This window comes from Typopeltis vanoorti, chromosome 15 (assembly GCF_054136105.1).
Source record: "Typopeltis vanoorti isolate ZY-2024b chromosome 15, IOZ_Tvanoo_1.0, whole genome shotgun sequence".
Classification (NCBI taxonomy): Eukaryota; Metazoa; Arthropoda; class Arachnida; order Uropygi; family Thelyphonidae; genus Typopeltis; species Typopeltis vanoorti.
In genome coordinates, this window is record NC_143563.1 from 39,794,590 (window position 1) to 39,810,550 (window position 15,961).

At 37.9% G+C, this 15,961-nt stretch overlaps 1 protein-coding gene across 3 annotated transcripts in view; it reads left to right on the forward strand.

The window, feature by feature from the left end:
* LOC150098670 (SPARC-related modular calcium-binding protein 1-like) overlaps positions 1 to 15,961 on the forward strand; it is a 66,785-nt gene that overhangs the window by 27,117 nt on the left and 23,707 nt on the right. The window contains exons 3-4 of one of the 3 annotated variants that reach the window (XM_090404671.1): positions 4,969 to 5,169; positions 11,039 to 11,069. In XM_090404671.1, coding sequence (XP_090260797.1) covers positions 5,155 to 5,169; positions 11,039 to 11,069 — 46 coding nt within the window. In that variant the 5' untranslated portion in view covers positions 4,969 to 5,154. Of the gene's footprint in view, positions 1 to 4,928; positions 5,170 to 11,038; positions 11,070 to 15,961 lie in introns of all 3 variants that reach the window. The other 2 variants (XM_090404672.1, XM_090404670.1) reach the window with 2 other exon arrangements.

Sequence of the window (15,961 nt, forward strand, 5' to 3'; positions counted from 1 at the left end):
TTTTCAGCTTGGCAATGAACGTGTTAAAATACGGTAAACAGGCAAGTCCGATAGTAGATTGTTTGCTTTATCCTCGTAGTCCTTGGTGTTCAGTATTACAGTACTGTTGCCTTTATCTGCCTTAAGTATTATGATGTCTTTATTCCTTTTTAGATTATGAATGGTTCTTCTATCTGGAGAGATGAAATTTTGTTTTGTGGTTCTAGGAGAGGAGAGTATTATGCAACTTTTTAGTCTGAGATCATTTGCTATGTGTAGTGGTAATAATGAGATTGCTTTGTCTAAACTGCAGATGAATTCCACATTAGGTGTCTGTTGAGGAGTTATGGCATAGTTAAAACCTTTCTTGAGAATAGTGATTTCAGGTTTCTTTAAGATGTGGTCTGAGAAATTAAGAATAACTTGGTTATCTAGTAGAGAAGGTTTAGACTTATCATGGGTTGTATAAAGGTAGTTGAATTTCTTGATCTGGGTCTGTTCGCTTTTATTTAAAACCTTTGTGTAGCTAGTGTTGATCATTCTGTCTAAGACTTGCTAAACTTCCTTATCTAGAGAGCTGGAGAGATCCATGAAGAAGTCGTAACATTGTGAGTCTATTTGAATAAGCAAGAATCTTGTGTGTTGTAACCTTTCACGAAGGAGTAACATCGATGTCTTGAAATAAATATTTCTGGCCTGTCTCGAATTGAAATAATGTTTAAAGTGTAAGAACTTAGGAATTATACAGTTATCTCGACATCTTTTTAAAAAAGTGAGATGATTTAATAACCCGGCTTTTTTTACATTTCAGGAGTTCATAATGGCATACCTTTATTTTCGTATCACCATAGATTCTATTCATAATGAATGTTTATTTTCTTGATCATCTAACTAGAGTAATTATTTGGACAATAGATCAAGTGTTAACTAATAAATATTTATTAAACCTACTAATTTATTAAACTAGTAGGTTTAATAAATATCTATTAGTTAACACTTGATCTATTGTCCAAATAATTACTCTAGTTAGATGATCAAGAAAATAAATATTCATTATGAAATACTTAGATGTTGTTATAGACCTGGTAATATGGATGGTAGTGACCAAGAAATATATAATCAAATTAGCCAAGCAAATAAGAAAAGGGAGCTCATTATGGGTGATTTTAATTATGGAAATATAGACTGGGATGATGACTAGAAGTAAAGAAAAAGAACTTCTTTAGTTTTTGAGGGACAACTACCTCAGACAGTATGTAACAGAGGACACACGAGGATTGCGGTTCTTGGATCTGATCATCTCATCAGAGGATGTAATCATAAATGAGAGGTCAAATCACCCTCCAGTTGGTGAGAGTGATCATGAAGTGATTACCTGGGTGGTTGCCAGCAGTGTGAGGACCTCTGTGAGAAAAGGATGCACATGGAACTACAAAGCTGGTGATTATGATGGCTCAGGAGACAGCTTGCAGGTGTATGCCCCAAGCTGCACTGATCTCCTTTCCAGCTAACTCCTCATGTCATGAGGAGTTAGCTGGAAAGGAGATCAGTGCGGCTTGGGGGGATATTCTAGAACTGTCTGGTAGAAGCAATAACTAAATGTATTCCAAGGTCAGAAGGCTAAGTAAGGTAGGTATGAAATGAATAAATGAAAAGATTAAGCATGCGATACACAGCAAAAAGGCATTATGGAGGCAGCATAAGAGAAGTGATAATAATCAGTATCATGAGGATTACAAAGAACAGGCAAGGCAGATGACTTGTTTGGTTAAGGGTAGCAAAAGTGAAGTATGAGAAACAGTTAGCTAATGAAGCCAAAAAGAATCCTAGGGAGTTCTTTCAATATGTAGCCAGCAAAAAACAAAAAACAAAAAAAAAAAAAAGATTATGGAAAGATGACATTGATTGGAGAAAATGGTATAAGAACAACTGCTATGGAAGATATAGTGGAGGAAGTTAATGAGCAGTTCATAAAGGTCTTTCAGTCATGAATGTGACATCATGGAGAGTTTGAGAGCAGTTGGTGATGAGGAGGAGAGAATGATTGTAAGTGAGCAAGAGGTATATAAGGAATTAAGCAAACGTGATGTTAATAAGGCTGTGGGAGTTGATAATATATCATCATGTATTTTGAAAGAATGTACCAGAGAATTGGCATCTGCCTTGACATATTTGTTTAATATGAGTCTTGCACTAAGTCGAGTTTCAAGGGAGTGAAAGGAGGGCAAAGACAGTGCTGCTTCATAATGAAAGTGATATTACTTAAGCATCAAATTTTAGGCCTATCTGTGTGTGTGTGTATATGAGATGTTTGGTTAAGGTGCTGGAGAATCTGGTGAGAACTAGGATCTAGAATTGGATCCTAGTTCCCACCTAGTTCTCAACAACAGTATTATCTTTGATGGACAGCATGGATTTGCTAAAGAGAGGTCATGTTTTAGCAATCTATTTACTTATTACAATAAGGTGATGGCTTCATTAGCCAGATGAGAGGGATGCACAGTAGTATACTTAGATTTTGCAAAGGCTTTATATAGATTACCGCATAAGTTTATAGTCAAACTTGAGTGGATGGGGTTGGATGTTAGATAATTACATTGAATTGGAGACTGGCTATCTGATAGGTCTCAGCAAGTTGTGTATTGGGGAGCAATATCCCAGAAGAGGAAAGTCACTAGTGATGTTCCTCATGGGTCTGTTTTAGGGCCATTGCTGTTTAACCTGTACATTAATGATATTGGCAAAGATTTAGATGGGGATATTCAGTTGTTTGCAGATGATACAAAGTTGGGATGAACTATGAAGAGTAGAGAAGATGTAGTGGCTTTACAAGAAGACTTGAATAGATTGAGTGAATGGGCACAGGAATGGGGATGTCAGTTCAGTGTTGGAAAATGTACACTTAGTGGGGATATAATGTTAGAGGTGGAAGAAATAAGAGATTCTGGGGTGATAGTAGATAAACATCTGAAATATAGGGGACACATTGCCAAAATTGTGAGGACAACACAACAAATTCTGGGAATGATGCAGAGGACACTGACTTGTAGAAATAAGAAGACTCTTGTTCCATTGTATAAGGCTCTGATTAGGCCATACATGGCTACTGTGCACAAATTTGGTCACCTGGTTTTCAAAAGGATGACGAGATGTTTGAAGTTAGTAAGGGATTCTGAAGTTAGTAAGGGTTCGAAGTTAGTAGGATCAATGTTGAGGAGGTTTTACAGAAAATGGTGGGAGATCAGGGAAGAACCAGAGGTGATTCCTGGAAGCTCTATAAGGCAGGTGTGAGCAGGGGAGTGAGAAGAAGGTTTTTTGTATGCAGAGTTGTGAATGATTGGATGCCTTGCTGAGAGGGCAGTGTCTGCAGAGTTTGAGTGTGTTTAAGGTGCGGTATGATGAGCTGTATGTATGTATGACAAAAGGACCTCCTAGATGAGTCTTTGACTCCATGGGGTTTTAGAATATATCTTCCTCCACAGCTCTTATAATTCCATGATTCATCCATTTCACCCTATTCTATTTAACTTTCTAATTTTAGGAATATCATCTGAGAGTGCCTTCAGTAACTAATCAGGCCATAAAAGATCAATTGTCTGTTTATTTAGTTTGTCAATCTTCTATACTAATCCTACACATTTATTCAGTACAGCTCGCATACTTCTCATGTTAAAACACATGATCACTTTCACCAAGTGGTAGCATGGTGAATTCACCTATTCCCATGTCCCGCCTGTGCTTCCACTATATTATGTAAGATACTTATCTCTGAGCAGCTTCTGGAATTCATTTTCCTTATTCAAATTCTTTCCTATCTTCCAATTAAAGTTTCCAAAATTAAATAAACATTCATTATCACTGACCTGTTACTTGGTGTTATCTGGCCAAACCTTTCAGAACCACTTCTCTCTACATCTCCTTGTCTATAATTACACCTAACTAAATATCAAATTCCTACTTGCCTCAATCTCACACCAAATGTCCTCAACGTCATTATATTTCTGCTTCCTTGCGGTTCCACATGGAAAGGATAAAACTCTCCTGAGATCATTAGTAAGCCATCCCTCTTTTATGATACTGAAAAATGTTATATCCATTATTCTATTCCCAATAGTATATCATCCTGTGTCAACCACTTCTCTCTACATCTCCTTGTCTATAATTACACCTAACTAAATATCAAATTCCTACTTGCCTCAATCTCACACCAAATGTCCTCAACGTCATTATATTTCTGCTTCCTTGCGGTTCCACATGGAAAGGATAAAACTCTCCTGAGATCATTAGTAAGCCATCCCTCTTTTATGATACTGAAAAATGTTATATCCATTATTCTATTCCCAATAGTATATCATCCTGTGTCAACCATGTCTCACTTTCACCAATTATGTATTAAAATGACTGGATATAGTTTTATATATGCAAGTTAAAAAAATAAATTGGAATTTTTTTTCAAGTCATTTTTATTATTTATCTTTGTTTCACTATATTGTGTGTGTGTATATTCAATCATATATATCCAATTATATACATATATTCAATCATATATATCCAATTATATACATATATTCAATCATATATATATATATATATATATATATATATATATGAGTACAATGAAATTTTGATAAAATTTTAATGCAGTATTACTTGTTTCACAAATCATGTACTAATTATGTTGGCTTTTTACATTACACTTACATATATATTTTGCTTTTACCTACAAAATTCTATACTGATTATCACATTACACCTTGGCATGTACTCTACTGTGCTACAGTATGAACCTAAGGGATCAAATGATCCATCCAAGATTCATGTGTTATGTATATAAATATATATTACTTTCAGTAGACAGTGGCTTTTCGAGTATTATTTAATTTAATAATAACAGTTTAATGATAAAAATCTAATAATTATTTAATAATAATAAATATATACATTTACAGTGAGCAAGCTGGTCTGAACTTCATTCGTGCTTATTTTCAGTGTCATTTACGGCTCCAATAAATAGTCTTAATCCTCTCTTAAAGGTTGCTTGAATTCTGGTAATGAGTACGGAAAAAAATGGCGGCCCGTGTGTTAGTGTTTTGTGTAGTGTATTATTGATGATGAAATTAAAGAGTCAGCTGAGTCATTGTGTTGTTAATTAGTGGCGATAGTTTTGAATGATAAATGATATATACAGAGGTAAGTGTTCTTCATTTTCTAAGGCTTTTTAAGGTGAAATATTTGCTACCGTTGCTGGTAGATCGATTTGATCTACGGGATATATATAATAGAGTAACATTTTATTGCTGGTAGACACCTAAGAGTGTCTACGGGATCTGCTAGTGGACCCTCAAAAGTTCACAGGATTGTCTTTGCCTGCTCGGGGCACCTGAGGGACCTCTACTCTTTCTCCATCTGTGTATCAACACATTTTTATTTCTTGAAATGACAAAACTTCTAAATGAGACCCAATTCGAAGAAGTCTACAGGGAATTCCTCAGACTGGGAAAGCTACTGAGTGATAACTGGCCGGGAAAGGTTAAACTGTATGACACGTTTCCCCCTGAATGTGTCTCAGACGCTGTCGCTGAAGATCATTTAGAGTTGATGCCTTCTACTCCTTCAGACTTTCCAGAAGTGCGTGCTCACAAAGTCGTCGCTGAAGATCATTTAGAGTCGATGCCTTCTACACCTTCAGACTTTGTAGAAGTGCGTGCTCGCAAAAAGCGAAGAACAACAGAAGAACCGCACAATGACAATACTGTAATGGAACAGGATTCTCAGGGTTCGGACGCCGCTACCTCTCCCAAAGAAAAGGTGCCTCCGGTCATCCTTAGAGAAAAACAAAAGTGGGCAGCTTTACGATCCACAATGTCCAATCTGCATATTGGCTTCATTAAGGCCAAAAACATGGATGAAGGCATAAAGATTCAGCCAGCAACAGTGACAGACTACAGAAGGTTGACCAAGGAACTGGACAACAGAGGCATCCAGTATCATACCTTTGCGCTCAGTTCAGAAAAAAATTTAAAAGTAGTCCTTCGTGGTGTCTGTGAAGACATTGACACAACAGAAATCGCTGCTGACCTAAATTCTCAGGATCTGCCACCAGTCAAAGTGAGCAGAATGTACAAAGCAGACAAAACTCCCATGCCATTAGTCCTTGTTGAGATTCACAAAATATATAAGGATATCTACAACTTAAAAACAGTCTGTGGTCTCATCGTCACACCGGAACCACTCCGTAAAAGATCATCTTCTGGGCAGTGCCACAGGTGCCAAAAGTTTGGCCATGCCCAGAATCTATGCCGAGCAGAATATAGATGTTTAAAATGTGGAGACAGCCACCCAACCAATACCTGCACTAAGCCAAGGACCACCTCGGCCAAATGTGCCAACTGCAGTGGCCCTCATCCGGCGAACTACAAAGGATGTACTCAACACCCAAAGAACAGACGGATGGAGGCAATCAATCAGCCCTCCTCCTACAGTACAAGAACACCAGCGGCCCAGACATCAAAACCGGAGACTCATCGACCACAGTCGGAGACCTCCAACCAAAAGCAAACAAGAAGTTATGCCGATGTGACCCGTACAACTAGGCCAATTCCAGAACAAAATCAACCAAGAGCACCTAAAAACCTAACAGCTATTATCACGGCCTCACTAGCAAACATGCTACAAAATTTTAGCCTATCAAACCCTACTGAAACCTCCACTAAAAGATTTCTTCGTGAAACACAGGTCATCCTCACAGCTCTCATAAATGAATAGTAACAAACTCATTCCAGCATCTCTTCAAATAGTTGCTTGGAACGCAAATGGCCTCAAAAACAAAATCCTGGAACTCCGTGCCTTCACATCTAGGTATCAGCCAGATGTTATTCTAATCAGCGAAACTCATCTAAGACCCTCAGACAACCCTACAATAAGGGGCTATCACCTATACAGAAATGACAGACTACTCTACAGAGGTGGTGGCACTGCCATCTTCGTTAAAAACTACATTAAGCACCACTCTGTGAGCATTCCTTCAACCACTAACCTTGAGATCACAGGAGTGGAAGTAGTCACCAGCTCCACTGGCAAACTGAAAATCTACTCAGCTTACAACCCTCCCCAAAAATCTCTACTTCACTCTGATCTAAATGCCATCTTAGGCATCAGAGGGCCCACCATTATTGCCGGGGATCTGAATTCCAAGCACCCTGCCTGGAATTGTTCAACCACAAACAAGAATGGTTGCATCCTTTTCAATTACTTAGGATCAAGCAACGCTGTTGTGGCAGGCCCCACCGAACCAACTCATCTCAGTACGTTCGGCACTGCTGATATCCTGGATATAGCTATCCTGCAGGATATTAAACTTCAGTACAGTATCATTTCTATGGATGAACTATCATCCGATCACAATCCAATACTGCTGCAGCTGGGAAACCAGGAATTCCTGTGTCCTCCTTCTCACTCCTACATTGTATGGGAAAGACTGTCAGCCGCACTCAAGGATCATATTGGACCTGTTCCTCACATACGCACAAAAGAAGAAGTAGAAACTGCAGTTACAAATCTCACACAACAAATTAATTCTGCTATAAAGGTAGCTTCCTCCTACAAATCTGCCCGCAAGCCAGATCGTTTGCCTGAAGACATCATGAACTTAATCAGAGATAAAAACAGAGCTCGAAAGAGATTCCGTAACACGTGTGCACCACAAGACAAAACAAATCTAAACAGACTAAATGGGGCAGTAAGAGATGCACTGAAAGCTCACAGAGACTATGTATGGGATGAAAAGTTATCCTCCATTTCACCTAGTGATCACTCCATCTGGGGACTACTGAAAAATACCAAAAACAAAGGCAGATCCCTTCCCCCAATATTAACTGATCAGGGCCTTGCTCACACAGATGTGGACAAAGCAGAGGTTATAGCGCACAGCTTGGAAGAGCAATGCAGGCCTTCGTATGGAAACCTTGACTTTGACCACATACATAAGATTCACAGCAAGGTCAGACACTCACTCAAACTTCCTATCACCAGCACTGACCATATTGCATCAACATCACCTGCTGAGATATATGACATTATTAAAAATTTAAAGAACAAAAAAGCTCCTGGACCAGACGGCATTACTAATCGTGTGATTAAACTTCTGCCCCGGAGGGCAGTAGTGTACCTGACCAGTATAATAAATGCAATTTTAAGATTTCACTATTTTCCTTCCACCTGGAAACTGGCTGACGTAATTCCCATACATAAGCCAGGCAAAGACTCACACCTACCCCAAAATTATCGTCCAATCAGTCTCATCTCAAATCTGGGTAAGGTTGCAGAGAAGGTCATCCTCTCACGACTTCAAACCTCAATAAATGACCTAAACATCCTTCCAAAAGAACAGTTTGGTTTTAGGCAACACCATAGTACTACCCAGCAAATCCACAGAATTGTTGAATACATCACAACCAGCTACAACTGGCGCCAGTGCACAGGCGCTGTTTTCCTAGACTTATCCAAAGCATTTGACAAAATCTGGCATTTTGGACTCCTGCACAAGCTTATCTCAGCCGGCATCTCACCTAAAATGGTTCATTTAATCCACTCATATCTTCAAAATAGATCAATGCAAGTAAAAATCAACGGTTCTACATCCTCCCAGCGCCACATCTTTGCTGGAGTGCCGCAGGGATCTCTGCTGGCTCCATTGCTGTTCTCTGTATACATGTCAGACATCCCACACAATCCGATGACTTCCATTTTGGCCCTATATGCAGACGATACAGCAATACTAACCAGATCTCTCAGACCCCTTTTCATTACCAGAAAGCTTCAAGAAAACATTCTAAAGCTGGAGGGTTGGTTCTCTAAATGGAGACTGGAAGTCAACCCCCAGAAAAGCTCAGCCGTTCTTTTCTCAAAAAGGCCAATGTCTCCTGTAGGAGATTTGTTACTATTCAATATTAAAATTCCCTGGCAGTCAGAAACAAATTACCTGGGTGTAATTCTCGACAAAAAGCTATCTTTCAATCAACACATCAAGTCTGCATGCACAAAGGCATCTAAAGCCATAGCACAGATCTATCCGCTAATTAATAGAAATAGCAAGCTCAGCAACAGAATCAAATTGCAGCTATACCAGTTGACGATTCGTTCTATAATCACCTATGCCTCTCCGGCCTGGAGCCACACCTCTAATGCTAACATCATCAAAATACAGCGAGTGCAGAACAAGTGCCTGAGAATGATTTTGAATGCCCCGTGGTATGTTAGAAACATTCAACTCCACAGAGACACAAATATTCCCTATATCTGCTCTTTTCTACGATCCTTAGCCACCAAGTTTTTCCTAAAAACGTCCACACATCCCAACGATTTGGTTCAACAAGCTACAGCATACGATCCAACGGACATATTCAAATACAGAAGACCAAAAGCTATATTGGCCTCCTTTAGTGATGCATAATCTCCATGCCCAATCAGGGCGAGCATTCTGCTCATAAATTTTACCTTCACTGCAACCACAACAGATAGCGGGGAATATGAAAAGCATCTTGCTTCACCCCTAAAGACATAATTGTCAATTGTCAATAAAGGTTGCTTTCACTTTCTCATTTCTGAGCTCTCCATTAAGAGAATTAAAGATTCTTGGTGACAGGAATGTAAAATGGTGCTGCAGGATATTTTTTTTCCCCCACCTTGAAAAGTAGACAATCCTGCCTGAGGGTGCATGGTCACAAGAGAGAGAGGTTGGACAAAATAATGGAAACACTAAGGTATTTAGGAAGAGAATTTGTTTTGTGTTGGTTACATTGAAAAACATATGGTAGCATGGAATGTTCTTGTTTTGTTTACACTTTGTAGTGCTCATGCAAGTGCATTGTGGTGAGTGATAATTTGTGTTTAAAAAAAATCAGCAAATGGGAGAATTGTCTGACTCTGAAAGAGGAGAAATTGTTGGTGCAATGAAGCATCAGTGACAAAAACTGCCACATTATTAGGTGGTGTATTGAGATCAACAGTTCCTAAGGTTATGATGATAAGATCATGGCAAAACAACACCATTAAAAAGAAACAGTGGGCAAACATCAAAAATGACAGAGATCACCACACATTGAAACAATCCTTCTCGATATCTGACAAAGAGTTGTCGGACACTGAAAAAGATTGTTTCAAAAACCTATAGAACTACTGCAATACAGATAACAACAGAACTGAGTATTCACATTGTAGAATTTGTTTCTACAAAAACTGTCTGATATTGGATTTATGGAGCTCATTCAGACAGTTTTTGTAGAAATGATGAATTGACTTTTGCTGTTTCCTACATCAGGATGAGTTTATATATGGAGAACACCCAAGGAAGCCTACAATCTGGAATGCATGGTCGGTTCAAACAGTAAAGCACGGGGATAGTTCTGTGATGGTCTGGGCAGCAATATTGTGGTATTCTGTTCATCCCATTATTACTCCTCACGGCAGTATTACTGCAAGCGATTACCTGGATATTTTGGGTAATCAAGTGCATCCCATGAGCCAAATGTCATTTCCAAACAACAATGCAGTATTCCAACATGCCAATTCTCCCATTCACGCAGCTTGGATTTACAGTTGTAGTCTGAAGAGAATGAAGGTGAACATCAGTATCTTCCCTGGCCAACAAATCACCAGATTTGAACATTATCGAACCACTCTGGTATGTTTTGGAGACTAGAATAAGAAACAGATTCCCACCTCCAACGTCTTTAAAACAATCTGAATATGTTCTTCGAGAAGAAAGGTACAAAATTCCACCAGAAACTATTCAAAACATATTTGAGTCCATTCCAAGAAGAATTCAGGCTGTACAGAAGGCAAAAGGTCATCCAACATCATATTAATAAAGAAATATGTATGTACAGTATATATAACAAGTGTTTCCATTATTTTCTCCAACCTCTGTGTGTGTGTGTGTGTGTGTGTGTGAAATCTCTCATATAGTCTTCTCACTTCTCTGTCATATATTCTTTATCTATTATACCTGTGTATACATTACATTCAGCAATGATTATACAGGTTTTTTTTTTTTCCCCAGGCTTTAGCTGCAGGAACAGCACTGGCAAGAGGTAAGAAGAAAAAATTCCTTCTGTAATATATATATATATATATTATTTTACAACAATTTATATGTATTTAAATGTAATACTTGTAACTAACTACTGTATTTTGATTATTTTCAGTTAATAATGCATAATCGAATTCTTGCAACAAGGTACACTACTCTTCTCAGTTCTTTACAGTAACCAGCCAATAGTAATCAACTACTACATTTGAAATGTGCAGTGATGGACAATAGACACTGATGCATATTTAAATGAGATTATTTTTGAAATGTCACAGATTTGCACCATCCACACCTAAATGGTGTAAACATTAGCTTAATAATCAAAATCTCCTTACTGTGTCCATAGAAGTCACAATCAGGACTATTGGACCATTTGATATTCAGTGTATTGTTTACTTTACTGCTATGTACATGTATGGTTTTTATCTTAATCTGTGTAGATAGCTGCTTAGAAAACAAAAACACGAGTATTAATCAGCATCTTGATAAATGAGATTACTTACTATACCTCTCTCTCTCTCTCTATGGCAAATGGAGCCTATTACCAAATGAAATAACATGGCAAAGAATCGTATGGCTATTGACCACCACCACCATGCAGTGAGGTCACAAGAGACTTGAAAAAAACAAGGATAGCTACTGACCATTGATAAAGATATCTTAACAAGATGGAATATCATAACTGCACACCTGTCCCAAAAATTAAGACTGTCTTCTATTGTTCAGACTGTTATGATGCATGCAAAACCTTGTAATAATAGTATCATACTAGCACAGTAAGTAGTTTATATTCTCATAGTGAAGGTTGGTATTAACCTCAGACCACAGCATTACAATTCTCAGATTTTTATTATTGTCATCAGCATCAAAAAACTCCTGGCAATCAAGGGAGGTCATATAATTATCCACACCAGCTGTCATACCTTTTCTTAAATTCATTCACATTAGATGCACTCACTGTTTCGATAGGCTGTTCCACTCACTCATCCTGAGCAAAGTCTAACCAAACGATAACATATCCATTCCCTTTATCCCTTCTGTTGCAACACTATGAAATATGAATAGATTGCTCAGACATGAAATATCCCCCCCCCTTTAGTAAACAATGCTGTTTCTTTAAGAATAGCTTGTTTGTCAGCCCCTGTATGCCACTTCACACTAACTTGTCTACAATCTTCATCACCACATTGGAAATACTGATAGGTCAACATCAGCGATTAGTTTTTGAACACTTGTACAACAGGACTATCACACAGTTTTTTTATGGGAATGTGCAAAGAAGCTAGCAGTGCCCCTAATTTGGTTGTTCAAAAAGAAGTCAGCAACAGAAACAATCCCAGAAGAGCAGAAAGAGGGGAAAAATAGTACCACTGCATAAGGGATAATCCAAGTGAGAAAAGCTGGTTAGAAACAGAATACAAACCAGGATTGACGAGACTGGAAATCTTTCGAGAGAGAGCAGCTTAAGAAGAAATTATGCTTAACTCGGTTACATTTTATAATAGAGTGCCTAGTGTACTGGACAGAGGAGATGCTCACACTGTAATTTGTCTAGATTTTGCTAAAGCATTTGATTGAGTACCACATAATAAACTACTGATGAAATTGAACCGGATGGATAATCATTTGTCACCTTGGTTACAGGGATAGTTGAGTGATAGTAGCTAGTGAGTTGTGTATGGAGGTACTTCCCAAAAAAAGGAAGGAGACGAGTGGGATACCACAAGGTTTTGTTTTGAGACCACCGTTATTTAACTTAAATATCAATGATATAGTTCATGGTTTTGAAAGGAGATATTCAGTTGTATGCCAATGATGCTAAATTAGAAAAGGCAATGCCAGGAAGTTCTGCCATGTTGCTGTTACAAAAATATTTGTATACATTGGTGCTTTGGATTGAAGAATGAGAATGTTATTTCAATTGGAAATATAAAGTTATGAAGTTTGGCCATGGAGAATGGAATGAGGTTTACCATATCAGAGGAACTTGGTTTCAGGAAGCAAAGGAGGCAAGGGATTTTTTTTTTTTTTTTGGTGGATAGGGAACTATTTCAGGGGACATATTGCAAAAGCTGTGTTACTCAGAAAATTGCCTATAATGTGAAGAATGCTGAAATGTACAGATAAGGAGGTGATGATTCCCTATATAAGGCACTAATTAGACCTCATTTGGATTTATATCACAGATCTGGTCACCTGGCTATATTGGTGATAAGGAAACATTGGTGAGTGTGCAAAAGCAAATAACCAAGAATGTGGTCTTTAGTGCTTGGCAAATTCACCTCTTCAGAGGAGGAGGTGACATGACTGAAATGTATAAGATGGTGAGAGAGCCCTATCAAATAGATACAGGAGAATTAGTGCATGCACACGATAATGGGTGATGCAAGAATGAGAGGTCATCCATGGAAACTGTTTGATAGCTATTGTAATCCATGAGCTTTCAGCATCGTGCAATGAGTTTTCTCCATGGAGGCTTAGAAATAATACTAATGTTATATCCAGCCTGTTGCTACTATCAGGCTGGATAGAGATTCTAGAGTTGTTGCCAGGTTATGCAACAACTCTAGAATCTCTCTCTCTCTTCATCCAGTCTAGTGAGAGAGCCATGTTGTTGCATACCAAGCTGAGTGATCTTAGCAAAATGAGCACTCATTATTTGAACCATTGAATCTGCTCCCATAAGGATACCTAAGGATATCTACATTCAGTAAAGTTCATTCCTTCCACATTTATTCTTTCTTTTACTTGCAGCATAATTATAAAATTCTTCTGGGTTGCCTTTAGCATGTGTAGCCAACTTCTTTTTATTCTCCAACTTAGCTTTCCGTACAATACTTGGAAATGCAGATCTTGCTGCATTTTATATATTTAATAACTCCTCTCACAACATTACTTCCAAATATCTTCTTATGGATTTCTTATGGATTGCTTAATAAGAGCGTGCATCCATTTCACTCCCACCCTATTTGTTTTTCAAACTCTAGCGACACATTCAGATACTGCATCATTTAAGTTTCTTTTCAAAGTTTCAAATGCACTACTGATATCTTTCTCGTACAGTAACTGATACCATGGGACTGAACATAGTATTCTCCTGTTAGTTATAATTTCCAACTTTGTAATTTAGTATATACATTTCTTAATGGAAACATTCATATACTTAGTTATGAGAGGGGTCTGGAAAGTTCTGGTAAACACCCAGAACAAAAATGATATTAAAGCAACTGATATAACCACAAGAAAGAACATACGAGGGTGGTCTGAAAAGCTCTCAACCTCGACTATAGATGGCAACACTATCGGCATGATTTGCTTTTTTCTAAGTTGGTACATCTGTCTTAAGTATCCATGTGAAATTGCAAGTCATTCTATCAAGTAGTTTGTTTTATACAGCTTGTCTTAAGCAAGAGTGTTGTCTGTATCCCTTGAAATGGATAAAATTGAGTATTGTGTGGTTATAAAATTCTTTGTAAAAGAAGGTTTAATGGCAAAAGAAATTCATTCGAAGTTCATAAAAGTTATGTGCACTCTTCTCCTTCATTTTTAAAAATTAAGGAATGGGCTGCCGAGTTTAAACATGGCTGTACCAGCCTTGAAGATGATCCACATGAAGGATGTCCAAAAAGTGTAACACCACCAGAAATCATTAATTAAGCGCACAATATGGTATTGGATGACCGGCGAGTCAAAGTGCATGAAATTGCTGAGACTATAGGCATTTCAAAAGAATGTGTATTTTGCATGAAGAATTGCAGATGAAAAGGCTTTGCACAAGATGGGTGCTGCGCTTGCTCACAGCAGATCAAAAATGCACTTGCACAAAAATCTCTGAACAGTGCTTGGAGCGTTTTAACAAGAATAAAACCGATATTGTGCGTCGATTTATTACTATGGATGAGACTTGGATTCACCACTACAAACTAGAATCCAAACAGCAGTCAAAACAGTGGACAGAAGCAGGTTGTTCAGCACCACAGAAGACAAAGTCAGTTCCATCAGCAGGAAAGGTCATGGCATCAGTGTTTTTTTTGGATGCTAAAGGCATTTTGTTTATTAATTATCTTGAAAAGGGTAAAACAATAACTGGGGAATATTATTCTGTTCTTCTAACTAGATTAGATGAAAAAAATTGTGAGAAAAGACCTGGTTTGTAGAAGAAAAAAATCATCTTTCATCTAGACAATGCACCTGCCCACAAAGGTGTTTTGGCAATGGGAAAATTAAGGGATCTGCCCTATGAATTGTTGGAACATTCACCCTATTCCCAGATTTGGCTCCCCGTGACATCTATCTTCCAAAAACTAAAACTCTTCCTCTTTGGTAAGCATTTTTCTTTGAATCAAGAGGTGATTGCAGATCTTACTGAGAACCACTACAGGGATGGAAAAATGGTGCTAGAATAAATATATTAGTCTTAAGGGAGATTATGTTGAAAAATAAAAATAATTTTGAAATTATAAATTCGTTTTTTATGCTCAGAACTTTTCTAACCACCCTTGTACTAGTAGCAGAGTTATAAAGGTAACTTATGTTCTTGTATTCTTATATCTTCTTTTTTGTGGTTATATCAGTTGCTTTATATCATTTTTGTTCTAGGTGTTTATCAGAACTTTCCACACCCCACTCATACAACAAATATTGTACGAGTGGGATGTGGGGTCAGTACAGCATGATCATTGGTACCAATTGGTGGCAAATCAGGCACATTATATCTTTTACTGAGACTCCCTTCTGACACCACAGTCAAATCTAACATTCTTTGATCTTGAGTTTTCCTTCTTTCACATGCTGTTTGAAAAAGTTGTCTAATAATAGCTCAAAAAATCTCATTCTTATCATGAGATTTTCTCTTCTACCCAATCAGTGTATGGATAATTTAAGTCACCCCAT